General features: G+C 41.9%; 1 protein-coding gene across 2 annotated transcripts in view; it reads left to right on the forward strand.

Moving 5' to 3' along the window:
- The first annotated feature begins 463 nt into the window (after positions 1–463).
- The window catches only part of LOC132405128 (M-phase inducer phosphatase 1-B-like), a 45,019-nt gene continuing 27,542 nt past the window's right edge, over positions 464–17,940 (forward strand). Inside the window, exons 1-6 of one of the 2 annotated variants that reach the window (XM_059989830.1) lie at positions 464–506; positions 1,855–2,081; positions 3,896–4,092; positions 7,881–7,981; positions 8,735–8,783; positions 15,410–15,440. In XM_059989830.1, coding sequence (XP_059845813.1) covers positions 3,896–4,092; positions 7,881–7,981; positions 8,735–8,783; positions 15,410–15,440 — 378 coding nt within the window. In that variant the 5' untranslated portion in view covers positions 464–506; positions 1,855–2,081. The other variant, XM_059989829.1, reaches the window with a different exon arrangement.

Here is a 17,940-nt window from a genome sequence, read left to right on the forward strand (position 1 = left end):
TTATGGTCGAAGTGACAATAAAAGCACCTTGAACTTGAAATCTCAGCTGAAGGTGAAGCTATTCACCTTCATTCATTGCAATGTGACTGCTGACATAACTTTTTTATACCGCACTACCCATATCAATTGCATATGCTCTTTATTAAAGGACATTTCAGTAGACACTCAGGTTTGAGAGAATGCAGGAAATCATCAAGCAGCTTAAAAATACCAATTTAAAAATTGCTTTGCACAGCTAAAATTTAAAGGAAACTGGGGCTTGATTGGCACTCATCTGCTCCAATCATGCGCTTCATGATGTTATTCCGTCACAGCTAATCTGGGAATTCGTTTCCGCCTCTCTGACGCCACAGGAGGTCGGTTGCGATTTGTCGGATTCGGAAAGCAGGGACTGCATTGGCTCCGGGAGTAAGGCGTCATCGCGGCAGATTTAAAATCCATTTGAAACCGGAAGTGAGCAGCTCGGGATTGTCTCTGTGCAGGATGGTAGTTACTCGTCAGCGGGGGTAAGCGGATGATATTGGATTCGGAGAACTGGGTTTTACGGTAAAGAAAAGATAGTAGATCCGGGGCGAGAGCCGATTAAATAGTGCGCTTTGTCGGTGGGGAGAGCCTGTTAGCGTTATACACCCTTATGAACCAGGCATTAGGTTGGGAGACAGAAGATCCTCTTTACTGGAAGTTGCAAAGAAAAGCATTGAAACTTTTTTTAAAAAAAACTGGTAATTGGCAAGAGAGTGAGAAGTGACAGTCTATTTAAAAAGAATTTCAGTAGGCACTGAGGTTTGAGATAATGCTGGAAATCCACCTGATTGCCCTGTATTTCGAGAAACTCCAGGATCCCTTGTGTTTATGAATGAGAAAGGGAGACGTGATCTTACTGTGTTAGACAGAGAGGGATTAAATCCTGTAAGGCTGAAGGAAGACTAGATTCCACTTACTGGGTGTTAGACCTAGACTAGGTCCCCTCCTCCTTCCCTTTCTCCTGTGGTCCTCTCTCCTCTCCTATCAGATTCCTTCTAATCCACCCCTTTATCTTTCCTACTCACCTGGCTTCACCTATCACCTTCTACTCCTCTCACCACCTTTCTAGTTTGGTGTCTTCTCCCTTCCTTTCCAGTCACGGAGAAGGAACTCGGCGCAAAAAATCGACCAGTTATTCATTTCCATAGATGCTGCCTGATCTGCTGAGTTACTCCAGCATTTTGTGTGTGTTGCTAGATGTTAGACAATTGGGAAAGGAGGAAGGGAGAGAAAAAGACATGAGTCTTTGTATAAGAGAGAAGAATCCTTTAACTTATTATATAGTTATGTAATTATTTATATTTATGTCTGTATTTGTTTAGTTTATACTTATTTCTCTATCTATTTAGAGATATAGTGCAGAATAGGCCCTTCAAGCTGCACCACCCAGCAACCCCTGATTTACCTCCAGTTTAAACCTAGCCTAATCACGGGACAATTTCCAATGACCAATTAGCCTACTAAATGGTACGTCTTCCTACAGTGCGAGGACTGGGAGAAAACCCCCATGTTCCACGGGAGGCCATACAAAGACCTTACAGTTGAACTCTGACTCCCTGTGCATCACGTTAGTAGGCGATGCAGAGTTGGAGAGGGGAAAATGCTTGTTTTTTCAGCGAGTTAGGGTAGCCACTGGGAGATGGGCTTAAGTTTGTTCCTCTCGAGGCCTGAATTGGTGTGAGACAATAGAAACAAACTCTGTTTACTGGGGGTTGAATTGAGAAAGAACGTGTGTTCTGTCTGTTCCATTGGCGAGAGAGTATGTCTGTATAGACCAAACCTTCTGCAGATGGTGTTGGAAGTAGGAATAAAATTCTCTTCCTCTTTTAGGAATGAGGGTACACGGTATTGAATGAATGGAAGCAACAGGTCATCTTTATGACATCGTGGTAGAAACTATTCAACAGACAACAGCACTTAACAATTCTAAACTGGGTCCTTAACCTTGGAAGAAAGCAAACCATCTGCATGATCTGTTTTAGCCTCGATCAGTTCATGCTTGTTCAGGCTTCTTGCAGCTGTTAATCTGATAAACTAAATTTGCCAGCTTCTAAGAGGTAAGTGATTGTGTGATGGAAATAGCATTTCCTTTGCTCTTTTTAAATACTTAAGAGGGATTTATTAACCGTAGTTTTGTGTGGTGTATTTGCATAAGTGTTGCAATTGGGGTTTCAGGTTTAAATGTATGCTTATCACACGTTGCAAAATGAGTTTTCCTTTCTATTCTAAATGGATTATTTCTCCATCTGTGGGATGTAGATGCTGAGGATGAACATTTCTAATTGCCAAGTAGTGGTGAGCAGCATTCATGAACTGCAAGCTGGAATGGAAATATCCCACTGTGCTCTTAGAGGTGCTGAAATTTGATGCAACAGTGACGTGAGTTGAGAGGAACAATGGTGTTCCCTGTCCCTCTCCATTGAGGATGGGTCTAGCACTTTCCAAGTTGGTACCAGAAGTTTTACCAAAGTGAAGAATCGAGCAACAAGCAATCTGGCGGAACCGAGCGGGCCGAGCAGCAGTGGGAGGAAAGAGTTGTCTCCCTGCTGTGTTCCAACGGCAGATTATTCGCTGCACCAGTGTGCAGCCCTTTTGTATTCTGCTGTCGTCGTCATGATCATGCTGAGATACCCAGGATTCAGTCGTTCTTCATTCGGGGTTGGTGCAGACTGCAATGACCTCAGCTCAGTCATGTCCTCACCTTGATGTGCACTCTACTGTCCAGTGAAGGTTCCCCCACTGCTTCAGAGTCTAGGCTGGGGGAGCTGGCAAATCACAAAGCGGCTGCCAGATCACATTCAGAAAATTGGTTCCAGTCATTTATTCCCAAACCCAATCCTCATTCCTCATGAATCTTCAAAGTAGTGTTATTAACATCTGCTTAAAATGTTTCTAATGTTTTATATGACCTTAACTTTGATTAGATTGTAAGGATGGCATTCCTTTTAAATATCCCTGCTTCATGAAGTGTAAGATTATTCTGTTCCCACTATGACCCCCAGCACGTATTTTTGATTTTTCTGAAACTCTGCAGTTGTTACTGTATCCATGCACATCGTACGAGTTCCAGCAGCTGCTCTGGATGGCAGCAACAGGCAAATTCCGCAAGCTTGGTGCATTGCCCGAAAAGCAATAGCTTCTGACAGAGGGAGGCTCGGCTCCTGAAGTGAGTTAGATTGTGGTGCGTGGATGGTCGGAGATGTTTTAGGTTTTACAGATTTTAATGCTGAGGTTGTCCTTTGCTCCAGACTGCTTGGTAACAGCTGCTCGCAGTAATCCACCTTCAGAGCAGTGAATGAGGTATCAGCAGAAAGCGAGCAGTTTGCTGCCAGAAACCAGATGTTGATGAAGAATACTGGTTGAGCAATGATTTAGTGGAATCGATGGATTCCTAACTGTGGCCAGAGTCTAAATTCCTCTCCCACATTTGCTCTTTGTTCTTGCATAGTTGATGCCTATCCCAGACGGTGAGTGGGTCCTGGGAAGATATTTGGTGACTTTTGATTCTCCTTCTGCTGAAGGCTTGCCCTGAGCTCTGAGTAGCTGGACGTGTGATATCTATAGGTGCATACGTGTGCGTACCTCTAGTGCACTAATTCAGATTGTTCTTGGGGAATCTGCATTTATCCCCAATTCAATTGACTATGTCCTGTAGTGTGGCAAGTTATTGAATTGTTATTAGGCTTTGTCATGCTATAACCCAGTTGAATGCATTGGTCACATCTTGCATCGATCCATTTCATTGGAACAGACAAAATTAATCGTAAAACCTCCATGTTCTATATTTTACATTCTTTATAGCTCTTGTGTTTTATCAAAAGATCATGAGTGAATCTTAAGTGAAACCTCTGCACGCTTGTCCTCTTTCCAGATGTTTGGGAACTGTGTTGCCATGATAGATGAGTGTGAAGATGCCACCATGACACTCAGTCCTGACTTCTGTCCGAGCTATCGACTGAACAGCAAGAAGTTGCTCTCCATTATCCAAGACAGTAACTCTTCCATGTCATTCTCTCCTGAGCCTACAGCATCACCTATGCAAGACCACTCCCTCAGCTTCTGTGATGGGTAAGCTGGGATGGGGGGGAGGCAAGAGAGGATCATTTCCTAGCTCAGAACAACTGAAAGCAGAGGGAAGATTTTATTGTGTTCCTTCTTTATGTGTCAATAATCCAGGGTGAAAAGAAAAGCACAAAGAAATGTTGCAAGGGCTCATGAGAATTCCTTTTACAGATTGCCAAGTGCTCCACTCTCTGAGGCAGAGTTTAGACTAAGAAATGTGAAAGAATTTCAGAGCATCATAGTTGTGTAACTGAATGATTCAGAGCTATTTGTGCTATTAATGGATGAACTGGTAGAGAGGGGTGGACTAAATCTGTCTTCCTGAGGGCTGCTCCTGCAGTCCACAGCTGGGAATAGCTGCTCTCAAAACCTGTTTATCCATGTCTATCCATGTCCTCCTCTACTGTCAAAATGAATCCAAACTCAGGTTGGAGGAACAACACCTTATATACTGGCTGGGTAGCCTCCAACCTGATGGCATGAACATTGACTTCTCTAACTTCCGTTAATGCCCCTCCTCCCCTTCTTACCCCATCCCTGACATATTTAGTTGATATGGTGATATGACCAGTTAAAATGCTCTCCATCATACTTTCGTAGAAATTTATGGGTCTTTGGGGTCATACCAAGTCTCCTCAGACTGATGAAGTGTATCTGCTGTTGTGCCTTCTTTGTAAATTCCATTAGCATGTTGGGCCCAGGATAGATCTTCAGGGATGTTGACTCCCAGGAAAGTGAATCATCTCACCTTTTCTGCTGCTGATCCCTCGATGAGGATTGATGTGTGTTCCCTCGACTTCCCCTTCCTGAAGTCCACAATCAATTCCTTGGTCTTACCGAAACTGGGTGCAAGGTTGTTGCTGTGATACCACTCAACCAGCTAACCTATCTCACTCCTGTACACCTCGTCACTATCTGTTATCATCAGCAAAGTTAGAGATGGCATTTGAGCTGTGCCTAGCCACACAGCGGTGGGTGTAGAGAGAGTGGAGCAGTGAGCTGCACACACATCCTTGAGGTGCACCAGTGATGTGTGTCAGCGAGGAGGAGATGTTATTTCCGATCTGTGGTCTCCCACTGCGGAAGTCAAGGATCCATTTGCAGGTGGGGGTCCAGAGGCCCGTGTTTTTATTTATTATTTATTGTTTGTTTATCCATCTGTTGACCTATAGTGTGGAACAGGCCCTTCTGGCCCTTCAAACCACACTGCCTGGTGATCACAGCACAATTTATAATGACCAATTAATCTATCAAATGTGGGAAGAGACAAGCACCTGGAGAAAACCCTCATGGTCATGGGGAGAACGTAGAAATGCCTCCCAGGCAGCTGCGGGATTTGAACACAGGTCGCTGGTACTATAAAGCATTGTGCTAACCACTACGCTACTATGCTACTATTGGAGCTTGTTCATTTGTGCTGAGGGTATGATGGTGTTGAACGCTGAGCTGTAATCAATAAACAGCACCCTGGGGGAGATATTGCTGTTGTCTGGGTAATCCAAGACCGAGTGGAGAGCCAGTGGGATTGCGTCGGCTGCTGACCTATTGCGGCGGCCGGCAAATTGCAGCAGGTTGAGGTCCCTGCTTCAGCAGGAGTTGATTCTCGCCATGGCCAGCCCCTCAAAACACTTCGTCACAGTAGGTGTGAGTGCAACTAGTCGATAGTCTTTGAGGTAGCTCGCCGCTGGTATGATTGTCCCCCTTTCGAAGCAGATGGGAGCCTTTGACTGCAGCAGTGAGAGTGTCCTGAACACTCCCACCAGTCGGTGGGCGCAGGTTTCCATTACCCTACCAGGTACACCCGTCAGGGCCTGACGCCTTGCAAGGCTTCACTGTCTCAAAGTGTTCTGACGTCAGCCTCAGAGACAGATTACAGGATCACCAGATGCTGCAGGAATTCTCGCAGGTGTAGTTTTATTCTCCTTTACAAAGCAAGCATAAAAGGAGTGAGCTCGTGTGTTGTTTCCTGACTGCTGACCACGGTACTCAGCTCCTCTAGTACCTGCCCTTGCCTGAGCTGGAATGTACTAGGATGAAGGTGGAAAACTCCTTCAGCAGGTTGCATGGATGCTGCCTGACTGCTAGAAGCTCCAGGCTGGGTGACCCTCCCACAGATGGAGCAGTAAGGGAGAGTAGCTGTTTTATGGTGCGGACTCGGTCTGTTGTCTACACGGGCTGGCCACTTTCTCCTGATGAATGGACTTGAGGTTCCAATTATCCTCCTGAATGCTCCTTTCCTACTTTAAGCAGTTGTGGATTGGGGATCTTAAAGTGTCAGTAATTATATACTTTCCCAAAGAGGCTTTTGACCAGATTCCTGCCTCTATTTTCACCTGTCTTTTCATAATTCTTTCTGTGATGGAGCACAGAACAGCATTTCTCTGTGAAGTATAAATACCGGCCAGAGGCCAAAGAAAATTAGGTGTTTTCTGATGATATTTAAACTGGAACTCGCTACAGTTAGAATCCAGTTATTCTCCTAAATAAATAATTAAAAGCATTTCACCTTGGATTGTTTGGTTTAAGACTGTTTTAAGTGAGTTTCCTGAAAATGAGAATATTTATGGAGCGAGGTTCAAAAATATACAACTCCTCTACATCTGGGTCCAAATTAATGAGCAAAAACAGCAAAGAAATGTTAATGTTCCTGGTGTTGAAGCAAATGACATTTATTTAACCTAAACTGAATGTTATCAGTGACATTCTTAATGTATAACACGACTGCAAAGGTGTCACCTCTTGTGTTTGAAGAATATACCGATTTCAGTTAGCACCTGCTCCCAAAAGCAGTGCTGGTTAAATGTCTTCTCAGTATTGCTTTTGGTTTAGAGTACGTTGGAATATTGTTGGAGTTGCAAGCAATCGGCTGTTTCCGTGGTTGGCAAGCTTTGGCAGTATTTCAAGTTGAGAATTGGAGGAAATGGCAAAATAATGAAAATCAATTTTAGAGAGAGGACAAGAGAATAGTAGCTCGAGTTAGAAAAGAGGCTGCAGCATTGGAATGGTAAAATAAAGCAGCTACAATAGCTTGTAGAGTAGCAGGAAGGAAAATGGTCCAGGTCAGGCTGACATCAGGGAGAAGAAGACACAGCAGGTTTTGGTGTTGGAATGTGTGTATGGGGTTTTCTACAGGGTTGTAACACCTGCGTTTAGTTCCCTGTGGAAGTTATTTAGTAAAAAAAAAACTGAGAAAACTAGTTCTTGATAATTAGATAGAAAAGCTGATGTCAGACAATGAGAACGAATGCTTTAATTTTCCATGTCTAAACTGCGCACTTCCTTTTTTTCCACAGAAATTGTGCGAGCAGATGGGTTTGGTAAAACTTAGATGGTTGTAATTAAGATTTATGGGGAGCTAGAGCAAATGTCCCTGATGTGAGCCATTTGGATTCTCTGCAAGCTGTCCTGATAGCAATGATTGATTTTTTCCACTTGACTTAAAATTCTGGCAGTCTGCTTTAAAGATATTTCTTAAATGCAACTGAATAGGTGTAAAACTGCAGGGGGAAAATGTAAAACTGTGTATAAAAGCTGAAGTACTTTGAAGCTAAAATTTGTTGTAATTGGCATTACAAAGTCTGTTCAACTGTTTTCTTTCTGTGTCTCTGTGCAGGAACAAAGATAAACCTGGAGTCTGTTAATTATGAAAGAATTAATTTTGAATCACCCCCCCCCCCCCCCCCCCAGCCCCCTCCCGGTACCCAGTTTTCTATTGTCAGAGTGTCTGAATATACATAGACATCTTTTAGCAGTAAGAATTAACAGTTGTCAAAGATAATCTGTATGTTTTACAGCCGAACTAATTCTTTCAGTGAAACTCCGAAACGTTGCCTGGACTTGTCAAATCTGAGTAGCGGGGGTGAGGCATCAGCCTCTCCAGACACTGTACTCAGAGGTCAGTAACTCTTGCTACTAAATTAGTTATTTTCTGTTCTAAAGCCCATCTTTCTTTGTGCTGTAACTTTGTATATAAAGTAAAATCAGAAACTTAAAGCATCCAGCAGGTTAGGCAGCATTTGCAGACAGCTGATCACTTTCCAGAAAAATGTTTGGATTTCCTTGAGTTTGGAGAAGAGCTGGATGGCAAGTGTGACAAATAATAAACAATTGGAATATCACAGGAGGGTTTGTTGATGATGGGATAAATGCATTTTATTTGTAAATTTTAAACAAAGATAAAGTTAATTTATATTAAGATGTATTTCTGTAGTCGAGCTTTTGTCTATTTGCTGGATCAAATAGGATTCTGGTTACTAGCTTCTCAGAAGCAAATCAGAATATCTTCAGTTCTTTTATTTTTGGCAGAAGTGTAAGAAACTTGTGCTTAATTGCTTTTCAATTATGTGCTCTGCTCCCGTATTGTGGGGAGCCCCCACATCCTTTAATCAGCGAAATAATTTCAGCTTTTCAGTAATCACTGCCATGCTGGCCACCCATTTTGGATTTAAAATGGTGCACTTTGTGTATGCAATGTCAGATTTTATTACAGATGTAAATCAATCTTAAATAAGCATCTTTGGCCACTGGCCTGCAAAAAAAAAGCAGATGCTTTCCAATCTGTGATACAACTAGCCTGTGAATCTGAGTTTTCAATCTCTGTTACAACAGTTGAAGGTTTAAATGTATATCAGACTTTCTGTTGTTTCAGGTTGGTGCCTTGATTCACCTGGTGTAACAGATGCACAAACTGGAGAATTGTGAGTAATCTTCTGCTGCTGACTTGATTAGACCTTTAACAGAGGAAGTTTTATGAAGAGAAAGGCTTGTGATGGCCTCATATAAATTAACATGGATTGTGTATTTGTCTCAAATGAGCCATTTTCTTGATGATTGGCATCCCTATTTGCAATAAAGTTAAATTCGAGGAAATGTGATTTAGCCATCTTGTCCATAAGAAGTAGCCTGTTTGCATTATCAAATTATTTTTTTCCAGAAACTGGAACACATTTTTGTTTCCATTCAGAATGTATGTGCCATCCATTTGTTGGGAAGGATACTGTGGGTGGTTTACATCTATTAATTCCTTTTTTTAAACTGTGTGCCACCCTCTTCCCCAACTCTTTCCAGAGTGGCTCTACTGTTTGCCTCATATCCCGACTGTTACCATCCTCTCCCCTACTTTAAAAATGGTTGTTGGCACATGTATTATTTAGGTAATGTCTCGAAAAAGAATACAAATGCTATTTAATAACAGCATTTTTCTGAAGGAGATCGTTCCTCGAAGCATGACTAAGATCGTGGGAAAAGAAGTGGTGTGATGGACGGATACTCCATTGCTAACTTCAGCTTTCTCAAAGGGTCACAGATAACCAATCAAAATTCTGTGCTCAGCTTTTTGGTGTATACAAATAAAGAGTGAGGTCTTGTAAGGCCACGTAACATAATGGGGTTATGTTAACAGGCCTGCAACAAAACAGACAACACTGGCTAAGCTATTTGCATCATTGTGACTGAGTTCAAGGAAGCTTCCAGACCAAATCAATTTGCCACTTAGCTAATCAAACATGGTTATGGCATACTTAATCAATATTTGTGTACTCTGCCCTCACAGTATTAACTTAGGGTGCCAGGGATCTCTGTCCCCAGAAGCTTTTAGACCATCTGTGTGAATTGCTTTGTTTCAGCAAAGGCATCTGAGAAACATCACTTGTAGATAATGTCAACTGGTAGCAAAACAGTATAAATGTTGGATAGCATCTGGGATTGCTACAAATGCCGAGGAGAATGACTGAAGGACACTGTGACAGAAAGAAAAACTAGAATTCATTCTTCAACATTTAATTTCTGCCATGGACAACTAGTTCATCTGCAACTTGTTGGAGTGTTCCTTTAGTTTGTTAGAATTGTATCTTGTTTGGAAAGTGTAATTCGTATATCTTTTGGAATTCTGAACTCTTTTATCAATCAGAAACCCTCTGAGGTTTAAATGTGTTAAGAACTATTTATCAGTGAAAATAAAATAAACTGACTTTAAAATGTTTTGTTAGCTGGAAGTATCTCCTCCTTGGTTGGGGGGGGCGGTTCTCACCACTCAAGTAGTGGGTATTGGCAGCGGACTAGACAGCAAGTCAGCTAGTCCTCGAGTTGATACAGTATAACCTCGCTGTAGTGAAGGTACCTATATGGATGGGGCTTGAAATCTGCTTTTGAGTTTAGGGCTTTGCAGACGGTGAACCCAATACCTCACAGTGGTGAGCTACATTAAGTACAGCTGGTTGGACATGATGTCATCTGATGGTTTTGGAGGTGATGATGATTACGAGTGACTTTGGGCCTGACTGGGAGGTGTGTATTGGGCCAGATGGTGAGAGGTGTAGAGCTCGTCGACTTCATCAACTTTGCCTCCAACTTCCACCCTCCCCTCAAATTTACCTCGTCCATTTCTGACACCTCCCTCCCCTTTCTCTATCTCTCTGGAGATAGCTTATCTATTGATGTCTATTACAAGCTCACAGTTACCTGGACTTTACCTCTTCCCACCCAGACATTTGTAAAAACTCCACCCCAGCTCCGCTGCATCTGCTCTCAGGATGAGGCTTTTCATTCCAGAACTAAGGAGATGTCCTCCTTCAAAGAAAGGGCTTCCCTTCCTCTACCATCAATGCTGCCCTGAACCATTTCTCTTCCTTTTCGTGCATGTCTGCCCTCAGCCCATCTTCCTGCCAACCCCTCCAGGGACAGGGTTCCGCTTGTCCTCACCTCCCATCACCCCACCAGACTCTGCGTCCAGCACATCATTCTCTGTAACTTATGCCATCTCCAATGGGATCCCGACATCAAGCACGTCTTCTCTTCCCTCTCCCACCCCCTGCTTTCTGCTTTCTGCATGGATCACTCCCTACACAACTCCCTTGTCCATTCGTCCCTCCTGGACATTGTCCTTGCAAACTGAACAAGTGCCACACCTGCCCCTATACCTCCGCCCTCACTACCATTCAGGGCCCCAAACAGCCCTTCCAGGTGAGGCAACACTTCACCTGTGAGCCTGTTGGGGTTGTATACTGTGTCCGGTGCTCCCGGTGAGGCCTCCTGAATATCGGGAGACCACTTCAGCAAGCTCCTCTGTTCCATCTGCCAGAGAAAGCTGGATCTCCCAGTAGCCCTCCATTTTAATTCCACTTCCCATTCCTACACGTCAGTCTGTGGCCTCCTCTGCTGTTGCGATGAGGCCACACTCAGGTTAGAGGATTAACACCTTATACTCTGTCTGGGTAGGTCTGACCTGAAGCACGAACCGATTTCTTGAACTTCTGGTAATGCAGTCTCTCTCACCCCCACCCCCCCATCTCCTTCACCATTCCCCCTTTCTCCCTTTCTCCCTCTCACCTTATCTCCTTACCTGCCCATCACCTCCCTCTGGTGCTCCTCCCCCTTCTTCTTTCTTCCATGGCCTTCTATCCTCTCCCATCAGATTCCCTCTTCTCCAACCCTTTAGCTCCTTCACCAATCAACTTTCCAGCTCTTTACTTCACCCCTTCCCTCCCACCCTCCTGATTTCAGCGATCAAAGAACAAAACAGCACAGTACAGGCCATTCGGCCCACAATGTTGTGCCGACCCTTAAACCCTGCCTCCCAAATAACCCTCCACCTTAAATTACCTTGTGATTAAATTACCTTAATTACCTTGTGTTTCTTCCTCCCCTCCCCCACCATCTTACTCTGTCTCCTCCTCTTTGTTTCTCCGGTCATGATGAAAGGATTTGATCTGAAACACCAACTGTACTTTTTTCCACAGACGCTGCCTGGCCAGCTGAGTTCCCCCGGCACTTTGTTGTTTGGATTTCCGGCACCTGTAGATCTTCCTTGTTTGTGCCCTATTGTTTCTGTTGCTTGATTGTTTGGGTTGTGTGTGTTCGAGGTTGGAAGGGGGTGGTTGCAGGAGGAGGAGGGTTGTAGTTTTTCTCCCCTGGGAGTGAGGAAAAGAAATAATTTGATATGGTGGGAGGAGTTGTAGTGAAGAAAGGAACAGGATCAAACCAAGGAATAGAACAAGCAAGACCCAAGTGACGAGAATAGTGAGCAAGGGTTGGGGTGGTTAGATGTGGTTTAGCCATTTCTCATGGTGTCAGGAGGTCAAAAGCTTGAAGCTCGAATCTCAAATCAGTCAAGGAATCAGAGATTTTGGAGGCAGGAGGGTTTGGGATCTCTGTTGGAAGAGGGTGGGAAGAACTGGGTCTAGATGTAGGCAAGGATTTGGTAGGTATGCAGTACTGAGATAACTGATGAGGAAATGATAGTCCAAAAGGTAATTAATTGCCTAATACAGAAGGTTCACATGACTGGATGTCTGGCCCCATGAGCCTATGCAGCACATGAACAAGCAACTAATTTTACTTTCATTCTCCCCATATTCCCATCAGATTTATCTGCCTGCACATTAGGGAGGAGTTTACTGTGGTCAATTTGCAAGTAACCACATGTCTTTGGGATGTGGAAATTAACTGAAATACCAAGGAAATATCCAACGTCCAAATTCCCCCACGGTTAGTGTTGGAGGTCAGGTTTGAATCCAGCTGTGCGCAGTTGCTCTGTTAGATGAGTCACTGTGCAAAGGAAAAATAAAGATGAGCACTTTTGTTACACATACATCAAAGCATACAGTGAAATGTATCTTTTGCATTGCTGACCAACATAGTCAGAGATGTGCCTGGGAACAGCCCACAATTATCACCATGATTCTGGTGCCAACATAAGATGCCCACAACTCACTGACACTAACTTGAACATCTTTTTGGAATGTGGGAGGAAACCAGAGCACCCTGAGGAAACCTATGCAGTCATGAGCAGAATGTCCGAACTCTTTACAGAGAGGAGTTAAGGTTACAATCCAGTCTTACAGTTAATGCTGTAGAGCATTATACTCCCCACTGTGTTAGTCTTAATAGTATGCAGTTGAATTTCTGAGCATAAAATTCCTCTGGGCAGCTTTCTCTTTCTAGGTAGTGAAGTTAAAGCTTGCTTGCTGAGGCTACTTTTCTGGTCTGTGGCTAGTTCTCTGGAGAAATTCTGCTGAACTGTTATCCCACGTTTGCAGAAGCACAACCTGGACATGCTGAAAATGGGTGTGTTTCTATTTAAATTCTGATTGGCAACTTCCTTTCAAGACTGCAGCTGTTCTGAAAAGTGTGGAGCAGAAGTTTAAGCCTAATTTAAACTATACATAAAGTCTCTGACAGGTTTGAGGTTTCCCAAGCCAAGTACAAAGTCTGCTCATTCACAGTCAACAAATCTTACCCCCACCTCCCATCCCTTTTTGTTGTTGAGATATTCTGGGTTAGGATGGCTAATTGAATTGAATTCATTTCTTACGTCCTTCATATACATGAGTAAAAATCTTTACTTTATCTCCATCTAAATGTGCAATTTATTGTAATTTATAATAAATAGTTTGTAGAACAGGACAGTCAATATAACATAGAAATACAATTGTATCGTCATGAATTAGTTAGTCTGATGGCCTGGTGGAAGAAGCTGTCCTGGCTTTTATGCTGCGGTACCGTTTCCTGGATGATAGCAGCTGGAACAGTTTGTGGTTGGGGTGACTCAGGTCCCCAGTGATCCTTTGAGCCCATTTTACGCACCTGTCTCCATAAATGTCCTGAACAGTGGGAAGTTCATATCTCTCACACTCAGGATTGTGAGGGATGAAATGGTACTTGATTTTGTGTTGTTTTTTTCCCTATTCTGGAACATGACCCTAGTGTCTCCGTGATATTTTGTATTGCAATGACTCCAAACCCGTGCGTTGGTGTGCACTGCCAAGATTCTGTGAAATTGATAGCAACTTCTGGAGTTTGCACTTGCGAAGTTCAGAGTGACATCCTGATCCTCCTTTGAAGGTGCAGCTGAAGTTCATTTAAACTGATGCCACTTAGCTCATGTGAACTTCAACCTTTCACATATTACTTCTGTAAAAACTTGCTGAAGGGAATGTTAAACCTTGTTAAATGAGATTTTTTTTAAAATCCCAACTAATTCATAATTAACCGCTCTGGATGTCAAATTTTAAATTTGCAGGATCTCAGATATTTCCATTCCATCTTTTAAAAAGTCCATGATTATATAATATGGTATTTTTACCTCCATTGCAATTTTTGATCACCCTTCTACAGAGTATGATAAATAACCCATTAGCCACTCAGTTCCTGGTTTGCACTGATGGGAGAAACCTTCACCGCAAATGGCTGCTCAGCTTGCTCGATGATATAAACGGACGCCTGCAGTATGCCTAGAGCTGGTGTCAGAATGTGACTGATACTGGGAATGGTGCCATCCACAACACCGACTGCAAGAGTTCCGTAATTCTTTCTTTGAAGTCTGCAACCAGTGCTGTGAATACTCTGCTCACTATAAAATCCATTCTAATGCCTGTAAATGCATTACAGGGCACCCAAAGGGACCATCAGATAAGTACAGCTTATGAGCTGTGGACTAACTTTAGAAATATCGGAAGTAATACATTTAGCAGGTATGAAGCATCAAGAATGACAATGAGGTATTGACCGAAGAATTTAGTTTTGGTGTTGTCTGATTGGAGGTTGATATTGTTGAGGAAAGCAAGCTTGAGGTGACTGTTAGGGGCCATTTTATATCCTAGTGGGATGGGAGATGATTTCAATGTCTCATTCAGAACCATGTTTATTCTTTCTTTTTCTTTACAAATCTTTTTATTATTATTATTATTATCCAAAATAACAAGAGTACATTGAAATAGATAACACTTACAAGGTCTCATAGGAAAAAACAAAGTTGTAAAGATTGAAAAATGTGGTGACACAAAAAAAAAGGGAAGAAAAAAACCCTACTAAAGCAAAGTGAGGGGAAAAAACCCATTAGCAGTTTAACCCTGGAGTCAGGCGTCACACAAAAAGCTTCTACAGGTTTATTATCACCGGCATGTGTCGTGAAATATGATAATGTGTCTTGTTGATGACATGTCCTTTCATTACTACATTGGAGTGCCAGCCGAGAATATGCCTTCAGATCTCTGGAAAGGGGCACCGAACTAAAGACTTCTTGCTCCACGGTGAATTCTTCCATAGCTGCTTTCATTTGTACTTTGTGAGTTAGTTAAAGAGAGATCAGATGTAGTTATCTTTGCCCTTGTGATGCTGGAAAATCCCAGACAATGCTGGATAAAGCCTTAAAAGATTCCTTTCTCTATGAAAGCACTCCTTGTAAGTGTGATTCATGCTGGACTTCTCCTTCGTGACTTAGGCCCCTGTTTGGGCTCTGGCTCTGAAATGGTCTAACTGCAGGGTGTTGTTGCCTCTGCAGACTGTGTGTTCGCTAATGTGTTTTACCTTTGTTTGATTGCAACAGGCACGGTGTGGGAAGAACCCGACAACCTCTGGTAAGTCTGCATCTACTCTGGGAAGGAACCTTTTCAAGTAAGTGGTGTGGTGAGCAGCAAGGAGCAGAGCTTGTCCATTCCTAGGCTGCCTCCTTCATAAACTACCAACCTAAACCGTTTACCGAGATGGACGTGGGCTCTCGGCTGTTATGTAGGGTGCATTAAGGAGGCAGGACAACACCAGTGGGCTGGTGGAATAGGTGACGATGACGGAGGATGTGATGGAGGTGGAGAAAGTGAAGAGATGATTCACCAGGGTGGAGCATTACAGTGATAAAGAAAGATTGTTTAAGTTAGGGTTGAGAAGGCTGAAGGTCAACTTGATAAAGGTGTATAAAATTTTAATAAGATTGATAGTAAGCAATTACTTTTCCAATGGTGGGATGACTAAGCTGAGAGGTAGGAGGTTCAGAGAAGACTGGGGAATTGAGAAAGCACTGCCTTAAGAAATGGTGGAGGCAGATATGCTCATGTAATTTAAGAAGCATCTAACCAAAGTATCTGGATTGCGAAAGAGTTGGTGGCTGCGTGTCTATTACAGGCCATCTGTATTTGTGTGGATGGGTACATATAGAGACCATGAATGTGGTGAGATGAAGGACGTTTCTCTGCTCAGACTTCATGACCTAAGATTATTGAAAAGAATTTCTCAGAAAACTAATATCTGTTGGTTATTGTATGTGGAGTTAACTGCGGTGAATGGTTTCAAATTCTGTCCTCTCCAATCCCTTTTTATCTCAGTAGGAATGCTCGGGACATACGCAGGTTTGTGTGTCTAGCCTTGTCCCAAAGCATCTTTCCAATAAAAATAACAAAATCCTTATTGGTGTGAGGTCCTCTTTGAAATGAGATTGGCTGACAGAGGCTGTGACACAGCTGGTGTAATGTTCCAAATGTTAGCCCAGCCGGGAGGTGCTTTCATTGCTGACCCTGTGGATGAGTAGCTGAGCCATACAGGGCAAAATGTCCTGGACTTGTTCCCATTTTGTGCTGTTTTTAATTTGCTTGCCCGATTGAAAGGCACCTTTCATACCCACCTGAGGTCAGTGAATCTAGATCAGTTCAGAAGTGATTAACAGTCAATACCAGCCACATGGAAAATGGTGGATATCTTGCCCTACTGGGAATTAGTAAATTCACATATCTGCTGGGTTATCATGATAATCCATCAGATACGTAAACTCCTTTACTAATTTGGTTTGTTTTAATTTTTTTAACTGAATTTTGATATTACCTTTCTTTTTCAATCTTTTTATTGAATTTCATATATATAAAAAAACATAACATAATAATGAATAGGTTATAAGTGCAATAGACTTGAAATTACATTAATAATATAACAATATCCTATTAAAATATCAACAGAAAAAAATAGTACATTAATCAATCAAGCCTATAATAATTATATATGAAAAAAAAGTCATCAAAAGAAAAAAAAATTAAAACTACAAGAAAAAATATATATTGAGAAAAAAAAACACTAAACTAAACTAACATGGGCAATAATAACAGTTTATTTGTATATGATAGTGTCAAAAACTCCGGAACTCCATACCTGAACAAGAATAAATAGAGAGAAGGTCTGGAAGAGGCCAAATTAATTCATATGAAAATGTCGAATGAACGGTCCCCAAGTTTCTTCAAATTTAACTGATGAGTCAAAAATAGTGCTTCTAATTTTTTCCAAGCTCAGATAAGAGATAGTTTGAGAGAACGTGGTAGGAGGATTTACTTCTTTCCAATTTTGTAATATAGACCTTCTGGCCATTAATGTTACAAAAGCAATCATTCTTCTAATTGAAGGGGAAAACTGATTATCATCCTCATTTGGTATACCAAAAATTGCAGTAATAAAATGAGGTTGTAAATCGATATTCCAAATTGAGGAAATGGTAGCAAATACGTCCTTCCAATAGTTATATAAAGTGGGATATGACCAAAACATGTGGGTCAATGAAGCCACATCTGAATGACATCTGTCACATTGAGGGTTAATATGAGAATAGAATCGAGCAAGCTTATCTTTAGACATATGAGCTCTATGTACAATTCTAAATTGTATTAAAGCATGTTTAGCACATATAGAAGAAAAATTAACCATTTGTAAAATTTTTTCCCATTTTTCTGTTGATATATTATATTGAAGTTCTTTTTCCCATTCTTGTTTAATTCTACCTGATATTTCTGGTTGTATCTTCATAATCATATTATAAATAAAAGCCACTAATCCCTTCTGACAAGGATTTAAGGTAAAAATCAAATCTGAGAAATCCATTGAAGTTGAATTGGGGAAAGATGGTAGAACTTTATGTAAAAAATTTCTGATTTGTAAATATCTAAAAAAATTAGATTTAGGTAACTTAAATTTGTTGGAAATTTGGTCGAAAGACATCAAACTACCTTCAAAAAAAAGATCACGAAAACATTTTATACCTTTCCTTTTCCATATGCTAAAAGCTTGATCTGTCAAAGAAGGTTTGAAAAAAAAAGTAAAATAGGG

Source organism: Hypanus sabinus, chromosome 15 (assembly GCF_030144855.1).
Source record: "Hypanus sabinus isolate sHypSab1 chromosome 15, sHypSab1.hap1, whole genome shotgun sequence".
NCBI lineage: Eukaryota > Metazoa > Chordata > Chondrichthyes > Myliobatiformes > Dasyatidae > Hypanus > Hypanus sabinus.